Source organism: Colias philodice, chromosome 29, assembly GCF_061535455.1.
Source record: "Colias philodice isolate Cphi_HAF_F1 chromosome 29, ilColPhil1 Martin Lab GWU primary, whole genome shotgun sequence".
Lineage (NCBI taxonomy): Eukaryota > Metazoa > Arthropoda > Insecta > Lepidoptera > Pieridae > Colias > Colias philodice.
Genome location: NC_143114.1, coordinates 368,905 through 394,676, shown reverse-complemented (window position 1 = coordinate 394,676; position 25,772 = coordinate 368,905). Strand labels below are relative to the sequence as shown.

General features: G+C 42.5%; 8 protein-coding genes across 8 annotated transcripts; 7 read left to right on the top strand and 1 right to left on the bottom strand.

Moving 5' to 3' along the window:
- Positions 1 to 1,174: 1,174 nt before the first annotated feature.
- On the top strand, positions 1,175 to 2,115 carry LOC149475657 (uncharacterized). Its single transcript, XM_089713148.1, has one exon. It carries the CDS (start codon positions 1,258 to 1,260, stop codon positions 2,086 to 2,088), a length of 831 nt encoding a protein of 276 aa, XP_089569274.1. The 5' UTR covers positions 1,175 to 1,257; the 3' UTR covers positions 2,089 to 2,115.
- A 1,548-nt stretch (positions 2,116 to 3,663) lies between these two features.
- On the top strand, positions 3,664 to 4,259 carry LOC149475656 (histone H2A). The gene has a single exon (XM_089712585.1). It carries the CDS (start codon positions 3,697 to 3,699, stop codon positions 4,069 to 4,071), a length of 375 nt encoding a protein of 124 aa, XP_089568711.1. The 5' UTR covers positions 3,664 to 3,696; the 3' UTR covers positions 4,072 to 4,259.
- A 1,705-nt stretch (positions 4,260 to 5,964) lies between these two features.
- LOC149475655 (histone H2B) lies at positions 5,965 to 6,485 on the top strand. Its single transcript, XM_089712723.1, has one exon. It carries the CDS (start codon positions 5,986 to 5,988, stop codon positions 6,358 to 6,360), a length of 375 nt encoding a protein of 124 aa, XP_089568849.1. The 5' UTR covers positions 5,965 to 5,985; the 3' UTR covers positions 6,361 to 6,485.
- Positions 6,486 to 9,895: 3,410 nt separating this feature from the next.
- On the top strand, positions 9,896 to 10,652 carry LOC149475654 (histone H3). Its single transcript, XM_089712524.1, has one exon. It carries the CDS (start codon positions 10,011 to 10,013, stop codon positions 10,419 to 10,421), a length of 411 nt encoding a protein of 136 aa, XP_089568650.1. The 5' UTR covers positions 9,896 to 10,010; the 3' UTR covers positions 10,422 to 10,652.
- Positions 10,653 to 10,949: 297 nt separating this feature from the next.
- LOC149475653 (histone H4) lies at positions 10,950 to 11,578 on the bottom strand. The gene has a single exon (XM_089712707.1). The coding sequence runs from the start codon at positions 11,521 to 11,523 to the stop codon at positions 11,212 to 11,214; it is 312 nt and encodes a 103-aa protein (XP_089568833.1). The 5' UTR covers positions 11,524 to 11,578; the 3' UTR covers positions 10,950 to 11,211.
- A 4,617-nt stretch (positions 11,579 to 16,195) lies between these two features.
- LOC149475652 (uncharacterized) lies at positions 16,196 to 17,136 on the top strand. Its single transcript, XM_089713149.1, has one exon. The coding sequence runs from the start codon at positions 16,279 to 16,281 to the stop codon at positions 17,107 to 17,109; it is 831 nt and encodes a 276-aa protein (XP_089569275.1). The 5' UTR covers positions 16,196 to 16,278; the 3' UTR covers positions 17,110 to 17,136.
- Positions 17,137 to 18,684: 1,548 nt separating this feature from the next.
- LOC149475651 (histone H2A) lies at positions 18,685 to 19,280 on the top strand. Its single transcript, XM_089712586.1, has one exon. The coding sequence runs from the start codon at positions 18,718 to 18,720 to the stop codon at positions 19,090 to 19,092; it is 375 nt and encodes a 124-aa protein (XP_089568712.1). The 5' UTR covers positions 18,685 to 18,717; the 3' UTR covers positions 19,093 to 19,280.
- Positions 19,281 to 23,079: 3,799 nt separating this feature from the next.
- Positions 23,080 to 23,600, top strand: LOC149475650 (histone H2B). Its single transcript, XM_089712725.1, has one exon. It carries the CDS (start codon positions 23,101 to 23,103, stop codon positions 23,473 to 23,475), a length of 375 nt encoding a protein of 124 aa, XP_089568851.1. The 5' UTR covers positions 23,080 to 23,100; the 3' UTR covers positions 23,476 to 23,600.
- Positions 23,601 to 25,772: the final 2,172 nt, after the last annotated feature.

Sequence of the window (25,772 nt, the reverse complement as noted above, 5' to 3'; positions counted from 1 at the left end):
TTTAAGATTTCATTTTACTGATAAACCATTCTAAACATAATAAATACCAGAGACGTTACTCTAAAAATCGAAATCTGACATCTAGAATCGAATGCTTCACTTTAATCGATGTTTACTGCGCTCAGGTGCATTACGAAGATTTAAGGAATCTACAACGGTACGACAATAATAATTCATCAAAACATGGATACGTCATTGTCGCTATTGAATTAATCGTAATTGCAGTTGATGATGATGATATTATATATAAGTAACTTAATGATTAGGTAAATAATAAACTATTAATTAACTACCTACATTCGTGTTATTATCGATTCGTCATAATATTGTTACTACTCCTCTGTCTATTATTTAGGTATTGCTTATTATGCGTTATTATGCGACGATATTAAGTTAACACAATAATAATATTATAATAAATACGCAATTGTGAATCGTAGTCTCGTTCTCGCGCGGCCTATATAATATTTTGACAATATTAAAACGTGCGGGCGTTGCGGTGTGGTGTGCGTACTATGTACCTACTAGCTGTTAGTACCTGTGACTGTGAATATAATATTGTGACAAATATGTGACATTTATTTATAATATTGTCATTTCGTTATTGTGGCACATTCGTATTGTTATTATTTTTGTATTTAAAGGACGTTAAACATATTCGACCGATCGCCGAACTGTGTGTGTAGCCGGCCGCGCGGTCGTCGTTTGCGTTATGCTGTTCTACAACAGGTCACATTCATCCCCCTAAAAACCGTCGCAAACATATTATATGGCGATTACGAATAGTTTCACCTTAACGTCTGTATATCAGTGTATTGAGAGAGCCTTTTTCGAAACGACAATCGGTTTAATTACAGGTGAAATGATAATTTTAAAGTTGACACCGCGCACGCGGATAGCCCTTGGCAAAATTTAAACGTCCATCGCTATCGATGCGCTCCTCGAGCGTCGCGCGGGCTTGCACACTACGAGGGCCGATCTCAAAAGGGACGAGAAACATGTGAAACGTATACTTTTAAACGTTAATTTCACGTAAAATATACGTTCGAACGGAGGCATGTTAGTGAAAAGTTTCAAGCGCGACCGCGAGAAAACGTATCTCGATTGCACGGTTCCCCGTGAGGTAAACCGTCCAGTCGATTCCTACACTAGCGACACCGTACGTCGAATACAGTGAAACCTACTAAGTACTACTTATATATACTAATTATTATTACATACTATTGTCGACGTAAAGTTGAATTTTAATTAACAAAAATGGCAGACACCGCAGTCGAAACTGAAACTCCGGCGCCAGCGTCGACGCCCGCGAAGAAAGCGCCCAAAGCATCAGCAGCAGCAGCAGCAGCGGCGTCGGGAGGAGCCAAGAAAGCGGCCAAAGCAAGATTGGCGCACCCGAAGACGTCGGAAATGGTGAACACTGCTATCAGCGATCTCAAAGAGCGTAGCGGCTCTTCCCTGCAGGCGATCAAGAAGTACATATCGGCCACGTACAAGGTGGACGCGGATAAACTGGCGCCGTTCATTAGGAGATATCTCAAGGGCGCCGTCGAATCCGGCACGCTCGTTCAGACGAAGGGCAAGGGCGCATCTGGCTCGTTCAAACTGGAGTCAAAGTCCTCCGCGGCCAAGAAGAAGACCTCTCCGTCGAGCGGAGCCGCCGGCAAGGGCTCCGGAGCGGCGGCGGCCGTCAAGGTGCGCAAATCTGGCGGCGGTGGCAAGGCGCAAGCGGCCGCCAAAAAGACGGCCGTCAACGCAGGCAGCAGGTCCAAGAAGGCGGCGGCAGCCGCCGCCGCAGCAGCGGCCGCAGACTCGTCGTCCTCGCCGTCCAAGTCGAAAGCGTCAGCGGTGAAAGACAAGAAAGTAGCTGCAGGCAGAAAGAAGCCCGCCGCGGCCGCCAAGAAGGCGCCGGCTGCGGGCAAGGCGGCCGCAAAACCCGCCGCAGCAGCGTCGGCCGCCGCGCCGAAGGCTAAGAGGAGTGCCAAACCGCCGACGAAGAAGCCGAAGGCACCGAAACCGAAGAAAGCGGCAACGCCAAAATCCAAAGCGGCCACCGCCAAGAAAGCCTCGGCCGCGTCCAAGAAGTGAACGTGTGGTGTGCGTGCAATCGATCAATCGCAAGCGCAAGCGCAACCTAATTCGACTTCGACGAAGGTTAAGGTTGGAACTGGTTATGCAGTGCAGCGGCGACGGCGAGTGCATCGGGCACAAGTCTCAGCAAAATAGATACATATTATATATTATCTATCGCCAAAAAGCCCTTCTCAGGGCTAACATATATTTTCGAATGCGCACTCACTACGAACGTTAACGTTTCCTTCCAATTTGCGAGGACGAACAAGCAACTTGTAGGTACCTACACAATAAAACTACAATTATTACAATTTTACAAATTACATAATAGTTATGTAACATCATAATATATTATAGTAGCAACTAGCAACATGCATGCACAATATAATAACAACAAGAAAATCAAATCTACTACTAACTAATCTACAGCTTTACGTTAGGTTAGGTTTAGGTTTAGGTTTAGGTTTAGGTTTAGGTTTAGGTTTAGGTTTAGGTTTAGGTTTAGGTTAGGTTAGGTTAGGTTAGGTTAGGTTTCTTAAAAAAAAACTACACAGAAATAGGAGCCCCGCGAAGCGGGGCTCCGTCGACGCGCAATGAAATAAGGAATAAATAAAAAAACATCAAAATATACCTACGTAATACGTACGGTAAACACACACGTTACTTTTTACCTTCAACTTGCAAAATAAAATATTATGTAACTATTCATCGCACACTGCAACACGCTACCACACAGACAGACACAGACACAGACACAGACACAGACACAGACACAGCACAGACACCGCCCGCCCGCCCCACACCAGCGCACGCCGCCCGACCGACCGCCCGCCCGACGCCCGACTCCCGATAGTACATTTTACCGAAACTTACTAAATACCTACTCTCTAAAATCTATACATACCTACTGCTATGAATAATTATTAATTATTATTGATGGTTGTCTAGACAACACAGTCTGTTTCTGTCACCTGACAAGTTACTTTAAAAACAATCAACCACGGTACAGATACAAACTGTCTTTTCGACATCGTCATAGATTGTGACGTACGTACTAATCATTATTATTATGAGTAACTAGCGGTCCGCCCCGGCTTCGCCCGTGGTACATGTTTACGTTTTCTCTACGTAAGAACCATCCTCGTACTTCAAGGAATATAATAAAAAAAAAAGAATTATCGAAATCGGTTCAGCCGTTCTCGAGTTATGCGCTTACCAACACATGTTGCGATTCATTTTTATATATAAGAAGAAGAAGAAGAAAGAAGAAGAAGAAGATAATAATATTTGGGGATGCTGTACACTGAATCAAAAAAAAAAAAATATCATTTTGCATGTATGTTAAGAGATGAAGCCTCGCTTAAATAAAAATATAAATAAAATATGTACATAACAATATAAATTATTATTATTTGACACGGTCGTGTTCACTGCGCATCGCTCGTCGTTTGTGTTCGCTCGCATTTCACGGCGTCATGCCCACCGCAATCACTAGGACGCGTAGCCGTTATATATTAAATCAGATGGTGTCTTAAAAAAAAAACATACTTTAGTGATCGGCGCGTATCGTTGTACGTATCAGTTTTTCGTTTATTATAATATTATCAAAGAAAACGGTAAATAATGTCTGGACGCGGTAAAGGCGGTAAAGTGAAGGGGAAGGCAAAGTCACGTTCCAACCGTGCCGGTCTGCAGTTCCCCGTCGGCCGTATTCACAGATTGCTCAGGAAGGGCAATTACGCTGAGCGCGTGGGCGCCGGTGCCCCGGTCTACCTGGCGGCCGTGATGGAGTACCTGGCGGCTGAAGTTCTCGAGTTGGCCGGCAACGCGGCGCGCGACAACAAGAAGACTAGAATTATTCCGAGACATCTGCAATTGGCCATACGTAACGACGAAGAGCTGAACAAGCTCCTCTCCGGCGTGACCATAGCACAGGGCGGTGTATTGCCTAACATTCAGGCTGTGCTGCTGCCCAAGAAGACGGAGAAGAAGGCCTAATTGGATTGCATTGCATTTACCAATAACGCTACAATTACATATTTTTATGTATGTTCATCATAATATTATGAATTGTTCAAAAGGCCCTTTTCAGGGCCGCAATATATGTCTTGACAACAACGATAGATAGAGTTTCTAGCAGCCTAAACTCTCATCTCTTCAGTGATCGTTTACCATTTGACACGTACCAGAACATGAATAATATTAATCTATGTGTTTCGCCCGCATTTAATATTATATTATAATATAGCCTTTAACCCTAGAACCGTATCCATATTAGAATTTCATTAACGCTACCCAGGTGTACAAGACGTGTAGGTACCCCGATGAAAAAAAAGTAACATTCATTTGAGTATTTTTAATTTAATTTATAATGGCATTTTTGTATTTGATCAGTAGTTCCTGAGATTAGCGCGTTCAAACAAACAAACTCTTCAGCTTTATAATATTAGGATATAGATAAGAATTATACATAATTATTATAGATGTTTAGTTTATAATAAACCTTCTTGTTGAACGCATCAAAATCCGTTCCATTTTATGTTTGTTTGTAATATATATAATAACTAGCTGTGCCCCGCGGTTTCACCCGCATTGCTCCGCTCCTATTGGTCTTAGCGTGATTATATATAGCCTATAATAGCCTTCCTCGATAAATGGGCTATCTAACACCGAAAGAATTTCTGAAATTCGATTAGTAGTTCCTGAGATTAGCGTGTTCAAATAAACAAACAAACAAACTCTTCAGCTTTATAATATTAATTATAGATAATGTTCGTTCGTTAATCGTTTTCGTCAAGCGGGAAACTTGGAATATTGAAACTGTTTGGCGAGGCGAGCAACTGTTTTCATACTTCGTATTGTGTAAGCTGGAAATTTAAATAAATGTTAAATCAAGTAAAATTTTTAATAAATAGGTACTTGCTATTGTTTGGATACTATAGATTTATTTATTTATCATTTTATTTGATTTTGATATTTTATTTAAAGAAAAACCCGTTCCCGTAGGATTTCCGGGATAAAACCTTCTAATCTTATGTCCTTTCTCGGGTATCAAAATATCTCTAAGTATACCAAATTTCATGCAAATTGGTTCAGTAGTTAAGGCGTGATTGAGTAACAGACATACAGACAGAGTTACTTTCGCATTTATAATATTAGTATGGATAACAACAAACAATTGATGGAAAATTACCATACCTTTCAATGCTGCCTGCCTTTCAATTTTCTCGGTTTTGGAGACGACTGTATATTATGTTTTTATGTTTCCATATTATGCTTTCCAGAAATAAAGACGATGCTTAATTTGTGTGTGCACATGCATGCACATTTTTGTGGTTATCCTAAAAACAAATTAATAATAAATTATATACCATCATGATTAAGCTCGATATTTTTATACATGTTACATAATTTTTTTCACTCACAACCATTTTATTATATTAATTATTAATATAACAACGCGATGCGATTTCATGTACTATCTTTGAATCAATATTATAATTATTTTGACAGACATCGTCAGTTTGATTTATTGGTGTCAATTTAAAAAAAAAAAGAAAAGTTTAACACAAATAAGGTTTCATATCTTTAATTAAGTTAAGATATTAAATAAAATCCTCCTTGGTGATTCCCAATTCGACTGTAGTCTGTACTGTTATTTTACCTCAGCCTTATGTGATTTAAAAAAATAAATAAAATGCCAAATGTAAACATCTAAATGATTCACCGCATGTTCACCGCCCACTGTGTGGAGGGGACGCTTACGCTCCACGGTATTGGCCGATAACCAAAAGTGCTAGCTCGCATTACTAACCGACGGCCGTAACGCCGTGTGGCGCGATCTAGACCGGTTTTTGAACCGAAAAATTTTATACAGTTTCTATTGATTGAACTTATACTACAACAAGCAACATGCCGCCAAAAACGAGTGGAAAGGCCGCCAAGAAGTCCGGCAAAGCGCAGAAGAACATCTCGAAGTCTGACAAGAAAAAGAAGAAGCACAAGAGGAAGGAGAGCTACGCCATTTACATTTACAAGGTGCTCAAGCAGGTCCACCCCGACACCGGTATCTCCTCGAAGGCCATGTCCATCATGAACTCGTTCGTGAACGACATTTTCGAGCGCATCGCCGCGGAGGCGTCCCGGCTCGCTCACTACAACAAGCGGTCGACCATCACGTCGCGAGAGGTGCAAACCTCCGTGCGGCTGCTGCTGCCCGGCGAGCTCGCCAAGCACGCGGTCAGCGAGGGCACAAAGGCTGTCACCAAGTACACGAGCTCCAAGTGAGCGGTGAGCGGTCGTCGGGACAACGGCGTGGCGTGTTCGACTTATCGAACGCCCGCTCGCTCGCGTTTTGTGTTTATTATTATTATATACTATCAAAACAACAACGGCCCTTTTCAGGGCCACAATATATTTCATGAATGAATTGTGTGTGTGTGTACACGCCAAAAATACGTTTCTCCAACACGAACAACAGCAGTGAGAAAAAAAAAAACCTAAATTTGTAAGTAATTTTGAAATTCGAATTTCGAATTATACGTTCAACAATAATTATTAACGTTGGTCATATTTTGTGGGTATGATTTATTTTATTTTATTTACAAACTAGGGCTTCGCCCGTGGTACATATTATTTCGCAATAATAAAAAGTAGCCTATGTATGTTCTTTCTCAGCGTCTAAAGATTGTCTGTGCCAAATTTCATCAAAATCGGTCCAGTAGTTTTGATGATGAGCCTATTCATTAACAAACAAAGTTTTCCTCTTTATAATATTAGTGTAGATACAATATTATGATTGTCAGATCTACCAACCCGATATGCACACAACATTTCATGAGAATCGATCGAGCCGTTTCGTAGGAGTTTAACTTTAATTGGTTTAGATTATACAGAAGAATAAAATATAATCTAAAAATCTATATAGGTAGGTAGGTAGGTAGGTAGGTAGGTACGTACAATATAAAAATGAGACCCGTTTCGCGTTGTCACGGCATCACGTGTGAACGGCTGAACCGATTTCGATAATTCTTTCTTATCAAGTATATTCCTTATTATAATATTAGGATATAGATAAAAATTATACATAATTATTATAGATGTTTAGTTTATAATAAACCTTCTTGTTGAACGCATCAAAATCCGTTCCGTTTCATTTTATGTTTGTTTGTAATATAATATATATAATAATAACAACAAACAATTGATGGAAAATTACCATACCTTTCAATGCTGCCTGCCTTTCAATTTTCTCGGTTTTGGAGACGACTGTATATTATGTTTTTATGTTTCCATATTATGCTTTCCAGAAATAAAGACGATGCTTAATTTGTGTGTGCACATGCATGCACATTTTTGCGGTTATCCTAAAAACAAATTCATAATAAATTATATACCATCATGATTTGGCTCGATATTTTTATACATGTTACATAATTTTTTTTCACTCACAACCATTTTATTACTTATATATTAATATAACAACGCAATGCGATTTCATGTACTATCTTTGAATCAATATTATATTTATTTTGACAGACATCGTCAGTTTGATTTATTGGTGTCAATTTAAAAAAATAAAAAAGTTTAACACAAATAAGGTTTCATATCTTTAATTAAGTTAAGATATTAAATAAAATCCTCCTTGATGATTCCCAATTCGACTGTAGTCTGTACTGTTATTTTACCTCAGCCTTATGTCAAAACGTAAATTTAATTGATATACAACAAAAAATTAATATTAATTATTAAATGGAGAAATAATTAAACTTGTACAGTTAATTTGAAGTTATTTTTTTTTTTTAATAACTGTTTAACAAATAAATGGTAGATTGATTAGTTATCGCCCGCGGCTGTGCCTGCATTGTTCAGAACGTAACAAATTATATATACTAAAAGCTTCCTCGAGATGCAGCCTATCTATTGAAATAAACCGCATCAAAATCGGTTCTCTAGTTTTAATTATACAAATTTATATAGGGAATATAGCACACACGGACAGACATTCAAACCGATTTTCTGTTATATTTATATAGTTTTGTGTTTTGCAATAGTTTTGGTAAATTAATATTTTGTACTAGATTTCCGCCCGCGGCTTCGCCCGCGTTTTCAAAGGAAAACCCGCATAGTTCCCGTTCCCGCGGGATTTCCGGGATAAAACCTACCCTATGTGTTAATCCAAGTTACCTTCTATATGTGTGCTAAATTTCATTGTAATCGGTTCAGTAGTATTTTTCCGGACGTATAGAAATTTTCCTGGCGTATGGAAATTTTCCGGACTGAGAAAATTTTTCCTAACCTAACCTAACCCAACCTAACCTAACCTAACCTAACCTAACCTAACCTAACGTAACCTAACGTAACCTAACGTAACGTAACCTAACCTAACCTAACCTAACCTAACCTAACCTAACGTAACCTAACGTAACCTAACCTAACCTAACCTAACCTAACCTAACCTAACCTAACGTAACCTAACGTAACCTAACGTAACCTAACGTAACCTAACGTAACCTAACCTAACGTAACCTAACGTAACCTAACCTAACCTAACGTAACGTAACCTAACGTAACCTAACGTAACCTAACGTAACCTAACCTAACCTAACCTAACCTAACGTAACCTAACGTAACCTAACGTAACCTAACGTAACCTAACGTAACCTAACGTAACCTAACGTAACCTAACGTAACCTAACCTAACCTAACCTAACGTAACCTAACGTAACCTAACCTAACCTAACCTAACCTAACGTAACGTAACCTAACGTAACGTAACCTAACGTAACCTAACCTAACCTAACCTAACCTAACCTCTCCTAACCTAACCTCTCCTAACCTAACCTAACCTAACCTAACCTAACCTAACCTATCCTTTTCCACCTTATAGAAATTTTTCCTGACGTATAGAAATTTTCCTGGCTTATATAAATGTTCCTGACTTATAGAAATTTTCCTGGCGTATAGAAATTTTCCGGACTTATGATAATTCTCCTATCTTATAGAAATTTTCCTTTCTTATGGAATAATCAACTTGAAGATTACTCGAGATCTCAAAAACGGCGCAACGGATTTTGATGCGGTTTATTTTAATAGATATAATTTTTAAATGTTCATAAAATTTGCAACCGAACGAGGCCGCGGCGAATTTCTAGTTAGGTATATTATGAACGTATTATGTATTTGTTGGTATTTTTTTTTTTAGTGCTGTTTTGTTTTGGTATACGAAAATACCTATGTAGAGTATGAAGTAAAATAAATATAGTTTGAAAAACTAAAAAACACGCTTTCAAGTTAGATACTTACCACTAAAAAGTAGAAAATAATAATTCTTTAATCTTGTAATCAAGCAATAACCAAGACATATTTTATTTTTGAACGCATTTTTATGAAACTTTGCACCTATGTAGAGTATGTATGAAGTAAAATAAAAAAGTAGAATAATTTCCATCCATTTTGGATAAGACCGTACATGTAAATTTAATGAATAGATCCAGTACGACCATACCATAATGACGAACATAACAATATTATGACATGGGCTGTGTATGACATTGACAATATTATGACAGTGCAGATTGCACATTGCACATTGAAGATCGTTTTTCTTTTTTTTTTTTTGTTTTCGAGTTCGAGTAGTTAATTTTGCATCAGGAATCGTGCAAATCCAACACAAAACTTTGATTATTATTATTTTATCTCTCTTTTCTCGACATACACACCGCGCGAACGGTTACTTATCGATGTCTCTCTCGCACTCGACTACGATGAATAACGAAACGGAGACGAGTGTACCTAATGTGTTTATAAAAACGGCGTCGTACGCGTTTTCGTATTCATTCGAAGCGCAACCACTTCTCCGTGCGGTCGTATTTGTTGTTTTATTTCTCTATAATAAATATAGTGAATTCGAATTTCGAACAAGCCCCCCGGTCACAATGGCTCGCACAAAGCAGACCGCTCGCAAGTCCACCGGTGGAAAGGCGCCGAGGAAGCAGCTCGCCACCAAAGCGGCCCGCAAGAGTGCGCCCGCAACCGGTGGCGTGAAGAAGCCCCATCGCTACAGGCCCGGCACGGTTGCTCTGCGTGAGATTCGTCGCTACCAGAAGAGCACTGAGCTACTGATCCGCAAGTTGCCGTTCCAACGTCTCGTCCGTGAGATAGCGCAGGACTTCAAGACCGACCTCCGCTTCCAGAGCTCGGCCGTCATGGCCCTGCAGGAGGCGAGCGAAGCGTACCTCGTAGGTCTATTTGAAGACACCAATCTGTGCGCTATACACGCTAAGAGAGTGACCATTATGCCAAAGGACATTCAATTGGCCCGCCGTATCCGTGGTGAACGCGCCTAAGATCCGTTTGTTGTTTGCATTGTTCGTGTCTCGTGTCGTGTCGTGTGGTGTGTGGTTTCAATATGAAATAACATAACATAACATGACATAGCACAGAGGACACGTCATCGGACATCGAATGTTAAAAAAAAAGGCCCTTTTCAGGGCCGCACGTGATTCATTTTAATAGTAGGTACCTAACCTAACTATAAACGTTTTCCACTGTGCAGTAACGGAAACATACAACGAAATATCTAATAATATAATGATAATATTGTTATGAGAATGATAAAATGTATTAATATTATTATATTACTATTATAAACAGAAAACTTACCTACCTGATGAATTTTAGATTTTAGTAATGTAATCATTCAGTAGCCATTAACTTTAAATTCTTCTAATGAAATAGTTTTATTTAATATTATAAATGCAAAAGTTGTTGATGGATGGACGTATGTATGTATGTACCTATGTGTTGAACCGATTACAATGAAATTTAGCACACATAATAATAGAGAGATAATAGAGTACAAGTGAAATGATAGTGAGTGTTGTAGTTTTGCGCGCGTGGGGAAACATATCCATAATACAATAATATATAATATTGTGGAATTAATGAATCGTATGCGGCCCTGAAAAGGGCCTTTTTGTTGTTAATTTGTTTGTTTCAAAATCATCGCCGTGGTGGTCGTACGCCCATCTTTATTCGTACCAAGAATAATAATTATTAAAACGCCGAATCGATTGCATGGAATAATTATTGACGTACGTACGAACGGACGGACGATCTTTGAAGTAACACAATTAATTAACCGCCGAATCCGTAGAGGGTACGTCCCTGACGTTTCAGCGCGTACACGACGTCCATTGCGGTGACGGTCTTCCTCTTTGCGTGCTCGGTGTAAGTGACGGCGTCACGGATCACGTTCTCAAGGAATACCTTGAGAACGCCGCGCGTCTCTTCGTATATCAAACCGGATATACGCTTGACGCCACCCCTGCGAGCGAGACGACGGATCGCGGGCTTCGTGATACCCTGGATGTTGTCACGGAGCACCTTCCTGTGCCGCTTAGCGCCACCTTTTCCGAGCCCCTTGCCTCCTTTACCGCGGCCTGTCATATCGCCGACTGTCTTGCGTTATTCTACTCGTTTACTTGCTTACTCGCTGCGTGCCCGAAAGCTTGTGCGCTCCGCGCTTCGGGGGTCTTCGCTCCCACCATCACTGGTGAGGGGAAAGAGTACCGGGGCTAAGCCCCCCAACTCTAGTGTCTCTCGCCTCCCGCCACTACGGGAGGGTCCCTGGATTAACCCCACATCTGTGGGGCTGTTATTTGTTTAATTGTCGCTTGTGCGTTGTTTCTGGTGGTGTTCTAGATACGCAGTCCCCCGCCCAGGCTTACCTGCCCACGGCGACTCGGGGTCCGCATTTCCGCTGACTGGGCGATCCGCCCCACCGGGTGAGACCCTTACGGGAAGCCCAGCGAGTGCGGATCAGCGACCATGCGCGGTGGCGACGCGTCCCCTTCGTCCCGGGCCAAGTCGCGCGGGCAGGGCTACGCATCAGTCGTGCTAGCTTTCTATCTTCCATTGTGGAGCTCAAGAATCTTGGAGAGTCCCTGGACGACCGCCGTCACTGGGCTTTCGTCCTTTTGGATCGCATCTAAGACATCTATTAGTATTTGGACCAGTACGGCCACCTCCTCCCTCTGACGGGGCGGGTCGTGGCGCGTTTGGCGTGGGAACTCTCTTGCTCTCGGTTTCTTTTGTTTGTCTTCGGCTGCTGCTGCAGCTCGACCGACTGTTTGGGCGGCTTGCGGCACCTCATTGGGTTCTACGTTGGATGGCGGCGCTTCATTCTTCTTCTTCTTCTTCTTGGGCTTCTTCTTTTTCCCCTGTGTGGCCGCCGCTACCGCTTTGGGCATGTTTGCCACGGCCATTAATGAAGCGCCCGTTTGTTCCCCCAGTGGGACGGGTTCTACGGTCATCGGGGCGGGGGGGTCCTTGGGTTTCCCCTTCGGTGGTGGTCTCGTTGAGGCCGTGGGACCGGCCTTCCTATTCCTAGCCTCTCGCTTAAAAACTGGGCAGGAGGCATTGTTAGCAGGGTGCGGCCCTCCGCAGTTGGCGCAGGTCGCTGGTATGTCCTTAGGGCGGCTGCACTCCCTCGCCGCGTGCGCCTCCCCGCATCTTACGCACGCAATTTGACGGTGACAATTGTGTGATGAGTGACGAAACTTCTGGCACCGGTGGCATTGCGCCGGCCCCTTCTTCGCTCGCCAGGCTTCAATCTTGACCCCCGGCATACACAACATTTCATTAATGTTGTATATGGCCGGGGTGGTGTCCGCTTCTCTTTTGATGATGGCGAAGAATATGCAGCCGGGCCGACCCTTTCTCGCCCTTATTGGGCGTGCATACTCCGCCGTGTGTCCCAGTTCCCTGAGAGCCTCGATTATTTCCTCTGGGGGCGTCTGGCTTGGGAGGCCGCGTATTGCGACCTTAAGATTTCTTTCTTGTGGCGGCGTGTACGCGTGCCACGCGATATTTTCGAGCCCATCCAAGTAGCTTTGGATGACTCGGAATTCGTCGCCATCCTCAGGCATAAATCGGATGCCTTTCCCATATGGGCGGGCGCTGGGATTCCTTCCTAGGATCTGTTTCAATTTTCGGAAGTGGGCCGACCAGTCGGGGAGCTCATCCACGACTATTGGCGGATACTTCTCTTTTTTGGTGGCAGCGGCGGAGGTGCCCTGTGTTACAGGCGGTGATTGATCTCCCGCGGGGGGTGGGGGGGATCCCGCGACCTTCGCGTATGTTGGCGTTTCTGGAATAAGTCGCTTCTTCGGCCTCTCTTTCTCTACCTCGAGTTCATCGCTTGCGGAGCGGGGGCGCCGCAAGGGGGTATCCGTCGGGGTGGGGGGGGGTTCCCTCGCATCCTCAATTGCAGTCCTCTCTTTCTCTGGAATCGGCTGCGACTTCAAGTTCATTATTTGATCCTTCTTCTTTTTTATGTGTGCGGCCATCGCAGTGTTCATTTCTTCAGAAAAGGCACCCATCAAGACGAGCCGTCTCGTGATTTCAATGTCCTTTTCTAAGAGGGCACGTGGGGATAAAATTTCGCCGGCGTTTTTTGCCGAAGTAGGCTGCTTATAGGGTTCTGGTTCTTCCTCGTCGGAGCTCCCATCACCCTCCATAGAGCTGCTTTTTGATGAGCGGCTCTCCGCTCGGTCGACCGCGGTTTCAGTACCTCTGCGGCTCTCCGCTCGGTCAACCTCGGTTTCGGTGTCTCTGCGGCTCTCCGTACGGTCGACCTCCATTCCAGTATCCGTAACTCGAACGTTAGGTGGCGCTTCGGTGCCGCGGCTCTCTTGACGGTAAACCCGCGGGTTCGCAGATTGTCCGCCAGGTGGCGCTTGACTGGAGCTTGCCAGTCTGGGGGCGCGTTTGCGTGGCTTCATTTCAGCGATAAGAATGATATTTCACACCGTTGAAATGCAGTTTGGCCCTGAAAAGGGCCTTGGATCTAGATACACTCTTGCTACGAAGAGTTTGGGGAGCGACCACACGGTCCCAGGAGGGGGATCTACAGCCCCTCCTCCTCACGTTTCCCGGTGAGACCCGCTTGTGGGAGGCCGGGAAATGTGAGGAGGCGAGAATAAACCTTCCCTCCGGAATCTAATGTGAAGGCTTCCAACTCCTGGCGGTTGCGACGAAAAATTTTGCAGCAACAAAATCCTCGGCAACCTCAGTCGTGTGCGTGAACCCGTGTGTGCTAGACGTCGACTCGGCGAATCCGCGCTCCGCGCCATTTCATGTCGGACTTTTATACACACACATTATACACGCGTTTCGCTCGGCTCGCCCTCGACGCGCGACGGAGACGGATAGATATATCGTGCATATCGAGGGACTGCGTTAATAATCTTTGAATAATAATAATAATAACTCAATCACAACAATTGACAACATTTCATTTTTTAATCGCATATTTTAAGAGAAATTAAATAAAAAAAAAAATAACGATAAATGTGATGATGACGTCATACATACGGAGGAATAAAAAATAAAAATACTATCACATTTACACTAGACATTAACAGGGTAGGTATGGCATGTGTCAAATTTCATATTAATGTAATTTTTGTGAATTATTATATAAATAAGTAGCTTGAAATTTTTTGAAATGTATATAATAGATCGTCATTACTTAATTAACTTACTTGTGTTGTTATCATTATCCTTCTAATATTATAAATGTTACTATTTCACGCAAATATTACTGAACTGATTACAATGAACTTGGATTAACACATAGGATAGGTTTTATCCTGTTGAAAAAAAAAAATAAAAATCGACACAGCAAATTAAATAAGTAATTATTATTAACCAACTCTCTATCTATAAATATAGATCCCTCGTAGTTATTAAGTATAGTAGAGCCATTTTAAAATAGGCAACATTTGACAGTTCAACAAAATTCAACAACGTAACCTAGTAACGACGACATAGAATAACAAGATATTTCGTTTTGTTAGAACTGCACATTTGCTTAACTTTTTTCAATTACGACTACATAATATTAATTATAATAATAATGACCGATAAAAGTATTTTTTTTTTTTTAAGATTTCATTTTACTGATAAACCATTCTAAACATAATAAATACCAGAGACGTTACTCTAAAAATCGAAATCTGACATCTAGAATCGAATGCTTCACTTTAATCGATGTTTACTGCGCTCAGGTGCATTACGAAGATTTAAGGAATCTACAACGGTACGACAATAATAATTCATCAAAACATGGATACGTCATTGTCGCTATTGAATTAATCGTAATTGCAGTTGATGATGATGATATTATATATAAGTAACTTAATGATTAGGTAAATAATAAACTATTAATTAACTACCTACATTCGTGTTATTATCGATTCGTCATAATATTGTTACTACTCCTCTGTCTATTATTTAGGTATTGCTTATTATGCGTTATTATGCGACGATATTAAGTTAACACAATAATAATATTATAATAAATACGCAATTGTGAATCGTAGTCTCGTTCTCGCGCGGCCTATATAATATTTTGACAATATTAAAACGTGCGGGCGTTGCGGTGTGGTGTGCGTACTATGTACCTACTAGCTGTTAGTACCTGTGACTGTGAATATAATATTGTGACAAATATGTGACATTTATTTATAATATTGTCATTTCGTTATTGTGGCACATTCGTATTGTTATTATTTTTGTATTTAAAGGACGTTAAACATATTCGACCGATCGCCGAACTGTGTGTGTAGCCGGCCGCGCGGTCGTCGTTTGCGTTATGCTGTTCTACAACAGGTCACATTCATCCCCCTAAAAACCGTCGCAAACATATTATATGGCGATTACGAATAGTTTCACCTTAACGTCTGTATATCAGTGTATTGAGAGAGCCTTTTTCGAAACGACAATCGGTTTAATTACAGGTGAAATGATAATTTTAAAGTTGACACCGCGCACGCGGATAGCCCTTGGCAAAATTTAAACGTCCATCGCTATCGATGCGCTCCTCGAGCGTCGCGCGGGCTTGCACACTACGAGGGCCGATCTCAAAAGGGACGAGAAACATGTGAAACGTATACTTTTAAACGTTAATTTCACGTAAAATATACGTTCGAACGGAGGCATGTTAGTGAAAAGTTTCAAGCGCGACCGCGAGAAAACGTATCTCGATTGCACGGTTCCCCGTGAGGTAAACCGTCCAGTCGATTCCTACACTAGCGACACCGTACGTCGAATACAGTGAAACCTACTAAGTACTACTTATATATACTAATTATTATTACATACTATTGTCGACGTAAAGTTGAATTTTAATTAACAAAAATGGCAGACACCGCAGTCGAAACTGAAACTCCGGCGCCAGCGTCGACGCCCGCGAAGAAAGCGCCCAAAGCATCAGCAGCAGCAGCAGCAGCGGCGTCGGGAGGAGCCAAGAAAGCGGCCAAAGCAAGATTGGCGCACCCGAAGACGTCGGAAATGGTGAACACTGCTATCAGCGATCTCAAAGAGCGTAGCGGCTCTTCCCTGCAGGCGATCAAGAAGTACATATCGGCCACGTACAAGGTGGACGCGGATAAACTGGCGCCGTTCATTAGGAGATATCTCAAGGGCGCCGTCGAATCCGGCACGCTCGTTCAGACGAAGGGCAAGGGCGCATCTGGCTCGTTCAAACTGGAGTCAAAGTCCTCCGCGGCCAAGAAGAAGACCTCTCCGTCGAGCGGAGCCGCCGGCAAGGGCTCCGGAGCGGCGGCGGCCGTCAAGGTGCGCAAATCTGGCGGCGGTGGCAAGGCGCAAGCGGCCGCCAAAAAGACGGCCGTCAACGCAGGCAGCAGGTCCAAGAAGGCGGCGGCAGCCGCCGCCGCAGCAGCGGCCGCAGACTCGTCGTCCTCGCCGTCCAAGTCGAAAGCGTCAGCGGTGAAAGACAAGAAAGTAGCTGCAGGCAGAAAGAAGCCCGCCGCGGCCGCCAAGAAGGCGCCGGCTGCGGGCAAGGCGGCCGCAAAACCCGCCGCAGCAGCGTCGGCCGCCGCGCCGAAGGCTAAGAGGAGTGCCAAACCGCCGACGAAGAAGCCGAAGGCACCGAAACCGAAGAAAGCGGCAACGCCAAAATCCAAAGCGGCCACCGCCAAGAAAGCCTCGGCCGCGTCCAAGAAGTGAACGTGTGGTGTGCGTGCAATCGATCAATCGCAAGCGCAAGCGCAACCTAATTCGACTTCGACGAAGGTTAAGGTTGGAACTGGTTATGCAGTGCAGCGGCGACGGCGAGTGCATCGGGCACAAGTCTCAGCAAAATAGATACATATTATATATTATCTATCGCCAAAAAGCCCTTCTCAGGGCTAACATATATTTTCGAATGCGCACTCACTACGAACGTTAACGTTTCCTTCCAATTTGCGAGGACGAACAAGCAACTTGTAGGTACCTACACAATAAAACTACAATTATTACAATTTTACAAATTACATAATAGTTATGTAACATCATAATATATTATAGTAGCAACTAGCAACATGCATGCACAATATAATAACAACAAGAAAATCAAATCTACTACTAACTAATCTACAGCTTTACGTTAGGTTAGGTTTAGGTTTAGGTTTAGGTTTAGGTTTAGGTTTAGGTTTAGGTTTAGGTTTAGGTTTAGGTTAGGTTAGGTTAGGTTAGGTTAGGTTTCTTAAAAAAAAACTACACAGAAATAGGAGCCCCGCGAAGCGGGGCTCCGTCGACGCGCAATGAAATAAGGAATAAATAAAAAAACATCAAAATATACCTACGTAATACGTACGGTAAACACACACGTTACTTTTTACCTTCAACTTGCAAAATAAAATATTATGTAACTATTCATCGCACACTGCAACACGCTACCACACAGACAGACACAGACACAGACACAGACACAGACACAGACACAGCACAGACACCGCCCGCCCGCCCCACACCAGCGCACGCCGCCCGACCGACCGCCCGCCCGACGCCCGACTCCCGATAGTACATTTTACCGAAACTTACTAAATACCTACTCTCTAAAATCTATACATACCTACTGCTATGAATAATTATTAATTATTATTGATGGTTGTCTAGACAACACAGTCTGTTTCTGTCACCTGACAAGTTACTTTAAAAACAATCAACCACGGTACAGATACAAACTGTCTTTTCGACATCGTCATAGATTGTGACGTACGTACTAATCATTATTATTATGAGTAACTAGCGGTCCGCCCCGGCTTCGCCCGTGGTACATGTTTACGTTTTCTCTACGTAAGAACCATCCTCGTACTTCAAGGAATATAATAAAAAAAAAAGAATTATCGAAATCGGTTCAGCCGTTCTCGAGTTATGCGCTTACCAACACATGTTGCGATTCATTTTTATATATAAGAAGAAGAAGAAGAAAGAAGAAGAAGAAGATAATAATATTTGGGGATGCTGTACACTGAATCAAAAAAAAAAAAATATCATTTTGCATGTATGTTAAGAGATGAAGCCTCGCTTAAATAAAAATATAAATAAAATATGTACATAACAATATAAATTATTATTATTTGACACGGTCGTGTTCACTGCGCATCGCTCGTCGTTTGTGTTCGCTCGCATTTCACGGCGTCATGCCCACCGCAATCACTAGGACGCGTAGCCGTTATATATTAAATCAGATGGTGTCTTAAAAAAAAAACATACTTTAGTGATCGGCGCGTATCGTTGTACGTATCAGTTTTTCGTTTATTATAATATTATCAAAGAAAACGGTAAATAATGTCTGGACGCGGTAAAGGCGGTAAAGTGAAGGGGAAGGCAAAGTCACGTTCCAACCGTGCCGGTCTGCAGTTCCCCGTCGGCCGTATTCACAGATTGCTCAGGAAGGGCAATTACGCTGAGCGCGTGGGCGCCGGTGCCCCGGTCTACCTGGCGGCCGTGATGGAGTACCTGGCGGCTGAAGTTCTCGAGTTGGCCGGCAACGCGGCGCGCGACAACAAGAAGACTAGAATTATTCCGAGACATCTGCAATTGGCCATACGTAACGACGAAGAGCTGAACAAGCTCCTCTCCGGCGTGACCATAGCACAGGGCGGTGTATTGCCTAACATTCAGGCTGTGCTGCTGCCCAAGAAGACGGAGAAGAAGGCCTAATTGGATTGCATTGCATTTACCAATAACGCTACAATTACATATTTTTATGTATGTTCATCATAATATTATGAATTGTTCAAAAGGCCCTTTTCAGGGCCGCAATATATGTCTTGACAACAACGATAGATAGAGTTTCTAGCAGCCTAAACTCTCATCTCTTCAGTGATCGTTTACCATTTGACACGTACCAGAACATGAATAATATTAATCTATGTGTTTCGCCCGCATTTAATATTATATTATAATATAGCCTTTAACCCTAGAACCGTATCCATATTAGAATTTCATTAACGCTACCCAGGTGTACAAGACGTGTAGGTACCCCGATGAAAAAAAAGTAACATTCATTTGAGTATTTTTAATTTAATTTATAATGGCATTTTTGTATTTGATCAGTAGTTCCTGAGATTAGCGCGTTCAAACAAACAAACTCTTCAGCTTTATAATATTAGGATATAGATAAGAATTATACATAATTATTATAGATGTTTAGTTTATAATAAACCTTCTTGTTGAACGCATCAAAATCCGTTCCATTTTATGTTTGTTTGTAATATATATAATAACTAGCTGTGCCCCGCGGTTTCACCCGCATTGCTCCGCTCCTATTGGTCTTAGCGTGATTATATATAGCCTATAATAGCCTTCCTCGATAAATGGGCTATCTAACACCGAAAGAATTTCTGAAATTCGATTAGTAGTTCCTGAGATTAGCGTGTTCAAATAAACAAACAAACAAACTCTTCAGCTTTATAATATTAATTATAGATAATGTTCGTTCGTTAATCGTTTTCGTCAAGCGGGAAACTTGGAATATTGAAACTGTTTGGCGAGGCGAGCAACTGTTTTCATACTTCGTATTGTGTAAGCTGGAAATTTAAATAAATGTTAAATCAAGTAAAATTTTTAATAAATAGGTACTTGCTATTGTTTGGATACTATAGATTTATTTATTTATCATTTTATTTGATTTTGATATTTTATTTAAAGAAAAACCCGTTCCCGTAGGATTTCCGGGATAAAACCTTCTAATCTTATGTCCTTTCTCGGGTATCAAAATATCTCTAAGTATACCAAATTTCATGCAAATTGGTTCAGTAGTTAAGGCGTGATTGAGTAACAGACATACAGACAGAGTTACTTTCGCATTTATAATATTAGTATGGATAACAACAAACAATTGATGGAAAATTACCATACCTTTCAATGCTGCCTGCCTTTCAATTTTCTCGGTTTTGGAGACGACTGTATATTATGTTTTTATGTTTCCATATTATGCTTTCCAGAAATAAAGACGATGCTTAATTTGTGTGTGCACATGCATGCACATTTTTGTGGTTATCCTAAAAACAAATTAATAATAAATTATATACCATCATGATTAAGCTCGATATTTTTATACATGTTACATAATTTTTTTCACTCACAACCATTTTATTATATTAATTATTAATATAACAACGCGATGCGATTTCATGTACTATCTTTGAATCAATATTATAATTATTTTGACAGACATCGTCAGTTTGATTTATTGGTGTCAATTTAAAAAAAAAAAGAAAAGTTTAACACAAATAAGGTTTCATATCTTTAATTAAGTTAAGATATTAAATAAAATCCTCCTTGGTGATTCCCAATTCGACTGTAGTCTGTACTGTTATTTTACCTCAGCCTTATGTGATTTAAAAAAATAAATAAAATGCCAAATGTAAACATCTAAATGATTCACCGCATGTTCACCGCCCACTGTGTGGAGGGGACGCTTACGCTCCACGGTATTGGCCGATAACCAAAAGTGCTAGCTCGCATTACTAACCGACGGCCGTAACGCCGTGTGGCGCGATCTAGACCGGTTTTTGAACCGAAAAATTTTATACCGCCGTCGAACGCCGCCCACGCAACGGCAGTGAACGAATACCTAACGAGTTTTCTAAATTCACCGATGCCACTCGCTGAGGAAGCATTCTTCACGTCCCCGTCCGCCGTCCGCCGTGCGATTTCGCGTACAAAGTTGCGCAAAGCGCCCGGCGCGGACGGCGTGACGAATGAATCCCTGCGCCACCTCCCCCGTAAAACAGTCGCGGCTCTGTCGCGGCTGTTTAACGGTATATTACGCTCCGGTCATTTCCCTTCAGTGTGGAAGACCGGACGCGTAATAATGATCCCCAAACCAGGAAAGAATGCTTCCTTACCGAGCAGCTATCGACCCATTACTCTGTTGAGCACAGTCTCCAAAGTATTCGAGTCATTGCTGTTGCCGATGCTGCGCCCGTACGTGTCGCCTCGCGCTGAGCAATTCGGCTTTCGCGAGGCACATAGTACCACCCTTCAGGTGACAAGAGTATTGCACCACCTTAGCTCCGCTTTGAACAAGAATGAGAGAGCGGTTGCAGTACTGTTGGACATCGAAAAGGCTTTCGACCGCGTCTGGCATGAGGGTCTTATATATAAGATCCTTACCGCCACCCAGTGCCCCGCACGGCTCGTGAGGATATTGCACTCCTTCCTCACGAATCGTTCCTTTCACGTATCCGTGTCCCCCGCCATTTCACAAGACCACGCTGTGCAGGCGGGTGTCCCGCAGGGCAGCTGTTTATCGCCCGCGCTATACTCTGCCTACACAGACGATTTCCCCTCCCCCGCGCAACCCACCAACCAAATCGTCGCATTGTACGCCGACGATGTAGCCTTTGTCGCCGCATCGATGTGGACATCGAATGCGGTGATAAGGGCGCAGCGTTGGTTGGACGAATTGCCTGCGTATTTTGAGCGCTGGCGGATTACCGCGAACGCTAGAAAGACGCAGGCGATTATATTCGGCGGTTGGACCCCCTCCACCCATCTCACTCTGGCTGGTGAGCAAATCCCTTGGTCCAGCACTGTCACCTACCTGGGCATCACTATTGATCGCCGGCTTCGCTTTAACAGCCACGTGAAGCAGGTAATCAATAAGTGTAAATCCGCCCACGCAATACTTCGTCCGGTGTTGTCATCCGAACTCCCGCTGCGTATAAAGGTAAGTCTGTATAAGATTTACCTAAGGCCGCTCCTTACGTACGCCGCGCCCGCCTGGTATGCTTTTGTGGGTGAAAGCCTGCGCCGCAAAATGCGCGCGCGGCAGTCACTCGCATTACGCACTATCGCTGGCGCGCCGTGGTGCGTGAGGAACGAGCGGATACGCAGCGATCTCGGTGTGGAAACACTTGACGATTTCATCCTACGCCTATCCCAGAATATGTTTGCGCGCGCGGATGCATCCTCTCACTCCCATCTCCGAGAGATTGCACCGATGCGCGCCCCTCCCGAGTCGCGCCGTCCTTTTCCGCGCGACTTGTTATCACCCCCCCCTCCCGCGGCGTATACAACGCCCTCCTATCCTCCGGAATTGCTAGCTGCAATGACGGCTCCGTTACATACACCCGCGCCTCCAGCGCCACCTTCCGCCCACGCACTCCGTGCGCTCCCTCACACTCCGGTGCATAACGCACCATCCCTCCATACCTTCCTGCATGCACTTATAGTGCACTCCATCACCCCCCCGCCCCCGCAAGTCCCGTACTCTACTGCCCCGGCGCGCCCAGCCGCGCCGCCCACTACCCCTACGCCTACACCAATACAAATCCCGTCTGTCGGTACACAAGTACCCAGCCCACTCCCCCACCTATACTCCCACGCGCAATTGGCGCCTCCTACCCCGCCCACTCGTGTCGCTTCGCCTCAGTCCCCCTCCGTCCCCGGTCATGACACAACTCATGGCCGGGCTCGTAAAAGAAAGAGGTCGATTGATTCGTGCGACGCGGAATCAAATTCCAAAAAATAAGGGCTTTTCACGCCCCCCCAAATTCCCGCCCGTGTTGACGGGCGGCGTTATATACCCATTGCAGGGGGCTTCCCGCCCCGAACAATGTTCCCCACGCAGCCTCCTCGCGGAGGCTGCGTGTGCGAAGATCCTAGTCAGCAAAATTTTATACAGTTTCTATTGATTGAACTTATACTACAACAAGCAACATGCCGCCAAAAACGAGTGGAAAGGCCGCCAAGAAGTCCGGCAAAGCGCAGAAGAACATCTCGAAGTCTGACAAGAAAAAGAAGAAGCACAAGAGGAAGGAGAGCTACGCCATTTACATTTACAAGGTGCTCAAGCAGGTCCACCCCGACACCGGTATCTCCTCGAAGGCCATGTCCATCATGAACTCGTTCGTGAACGACATTTTCGAGCGCATCGCCGCGGAGGCGTCCCGGCTCGCTCACTACAACAAGCGGTCGACCATCACGTCGCGAGAGGTGCAAACCTCCGTGCGGCTGCTGCTGCCCGGCGAGCTCGCCAAGCACGCGGTCAGCGAGGGCACAAAGGCTGTCACCAAGTACACGAGCTCCAAGTGAGCGGTGAGCGGTCGTCGGGACAACGGCGTGGCGTGTTCGACTTATCGAACGCCCGCTCGCTCGCGTTTTGTGTTTATTATTATTATATACTATCAAAACAACAACGGCCCTTTTCAGGGCCACAATATATTTCATGAATGAATTGTGTGTGTGTGTACACGCCAAAAATACGTTTCTCCAACACGAACAACAGCAGTGAGAAAAAAAAAAACCTAAATTTGTAAGTAATTTTGAAATTCGAATTTCGAATTATACGTTCAACAATAATTATTAACGTTGGTCATATTTTGTGGGTATGATTTATTTTATTTTATTTACAAACTAGGGCTTCGCCCGTGGTACATATTATTTCGCAATAATAAAAAGTAGCCTATGTATGTTCTTTCTCAGCGTCTAAAGATTGTCTGTGCCAAATTTCATCAAAATCGGTCCAGTAGTTTTGATGATGAGCCTATTCATTAACAAACAAAGTTTTCCTCTTTATAATATTAGTGTAGATACAATATTATGATTGTCAGATCTACCAACCCGATATGCACACAACATTTCATGAGAATCGATCGAGCCGTTTCGTAGGAGTTTAACTTTAATTGGTTTAGATTATACAGAAGAATAAAATATAATCTAAAAATCTATATAGGTAGGTAGGTAGGTAGGTAGGTAGGTACGTACAATATAAAAATGAGACCCGTTTCGCGTTGTCACGGCATCACGTGTGAACGGCTGAACCGATTTCGATAATTCTTTCTTATCAAGTATATTCCTTATTATAATATTAGGATATAGATAAAAATTATACATAATTATTATAGATGTTTAGTTTATAATAAACCTTCTTGTTGAACGCATCAAAATCCGTTCCGTTTCATTTTATGTTTGTTTGTAATATAATATATATAATAATAACAACAAACAATTGATGGAAAATTACCATACCTTTCAATGCTGCCTGCCTTTCAATTTTCTCGGTTTTGGAGACGACTGTATATTATGTTTTTATGTTTCCATATTATGCTTTCCAGAAATAAAGACGATGCTTAATTTGTGTGTGCACATGCATGCACATTTTTGCGGTTATCCTAAAAACAAATTCATAATAAATTATATACCATCATGATTTGGCTCGATATTTTTATACATGTTACATAATTTTTTTTCACTCACAACCATTTTATTACTTATATATTAATATAACAACGCAATGCGATTTCATGTACTATCTTTGAATCAATATTATATTTATTTTGACAGACATCGTCAGTTTGATTTATTGGTGTCAATTTAAAAAAATAAAAAAGTTTAACACAAATAAGGTTTCATATCTTTAATTAAGTTAAGATATTAAATAAAATCCTCCTTGATGATTCCCAATTCGACTGTAGTCTGTACTGTTATTTTACCTCAGCCTTATGTCAAAACGTAAATTTAATTGATATACAACAAAAAATTAATATTAATTATTAAATGGAGAAATAATTAAACTTGTACAGTTAATTTGAAGTTATTTTTTTTTTTTAATAACTGTTTAACAAATAAATGGTAGATTGATTAGTTATCGCCCGCGGCTGTGCCTGCATTGTTCAGAACGTAACAAATTATATATACTAAAAGCTTCCTCGAGATGCAGCCTATCTATTGAAATAAACCGCATCAAAATCGGTTCTCTAGTTTTAATTATACAAATTTATATAGGGAATATAGCACACACGGACAGACATTCAAACCGATTTTCTGTTATATTTATATAGTTTTGTGTTTTGCAATAGTTTTGGTAAATTAATATTTTGTACTAGATTTCCGCCCGCGGCTTCGCCCGCGTTTTCAAAGGAAAACCCGCATAGTTCCCGTTCCCGCGGGATTTCCGGGATAAAACCTACCCTATGTGTTAATCCAAGTTACCTTCTATATGTGTGCTAAATTTCATTGTAATCGGTTCAGTAGTATTTTTCCGGACGTATAGAAATTTTCCTGGCGTATGGAAATTTTCCGGACTGAGAAAATTTTTCCTAACCTAACCTAACCCAACCTAACCTAACCTAACCTAACCTAACCTAACCTAACGTAACCTAACGTAACCTAACGTAACGTAACCTAACCTAACCTAACCTAACCTAACCTAACCTAACGTAACCTAACGTAACCTAACCTAACCTAACCTAACCTAACCTAACCTAACCTAACGTAACCTAACGTAACCTAACGTAACCTAACGTAACCTAACGTAACCTAACCTAACGTAACCTAACGTAACCTAACCTAACCTAACGTAACGTAACCTAACGTAACCTAACGTAACC

Coding starts and splice junctions, on each gene's coding strand:
- LOC149475655 (XM_089712723.1), top strand. CDS start 5,986: ATGCCGCCAAAAACGAGTGGAAAGGCCGCCAAGAAGTCCGGCAAAGCG.
- LOC149475653 (XM_089712707.1), bottom strand. CDS start 11,523: ATGACAGGCCGCGGTAAAGGAGGCAAGGGGCTCGGAAAAGGTGGCGCT.
- LOC149475651 (XM_089712586.1), top strand. CDS start 18,718: ATGTCTGGACGCGGTAAAGGCGGTAAAGTGAAGGGGAAGGCAAAGTCA.
- LOC149475652 (XM_089713149.1), top strand. CDS start 16,279: ATGGCAGACACCGCAGTCGAAACTGAAACTCCGGCGCCAGCGTCGACG.
- LOC149475654 (XM_089712524.1), top strand. CDS start 10,011: ATGGCTCGCACAAAGCAGACCGCTCGCAAGTCCACCGGTGGAAAGGCG.
- LOC149475657 (XM_089713148.1), top strand. CDS start 1,258: ATGGCAGACACCGCAGTCGAAACTGAAACTCCGGCGCCAGCGTCGACG.
- LOC149475656 (XM_089712585.1), top strand. CDS start 3,697: ATGTCTGGACGCGGTAAAGGCGGTAAAGTGAAGGGGAAGGCAAAGTCA.
- LOC149475650 (XM_089712725.1), top strand. CDS start 23,101: ATGCCGCCAAAAACGAGTGGAAAGGCCGCCAAGAAGTCCGGCAAAGCG.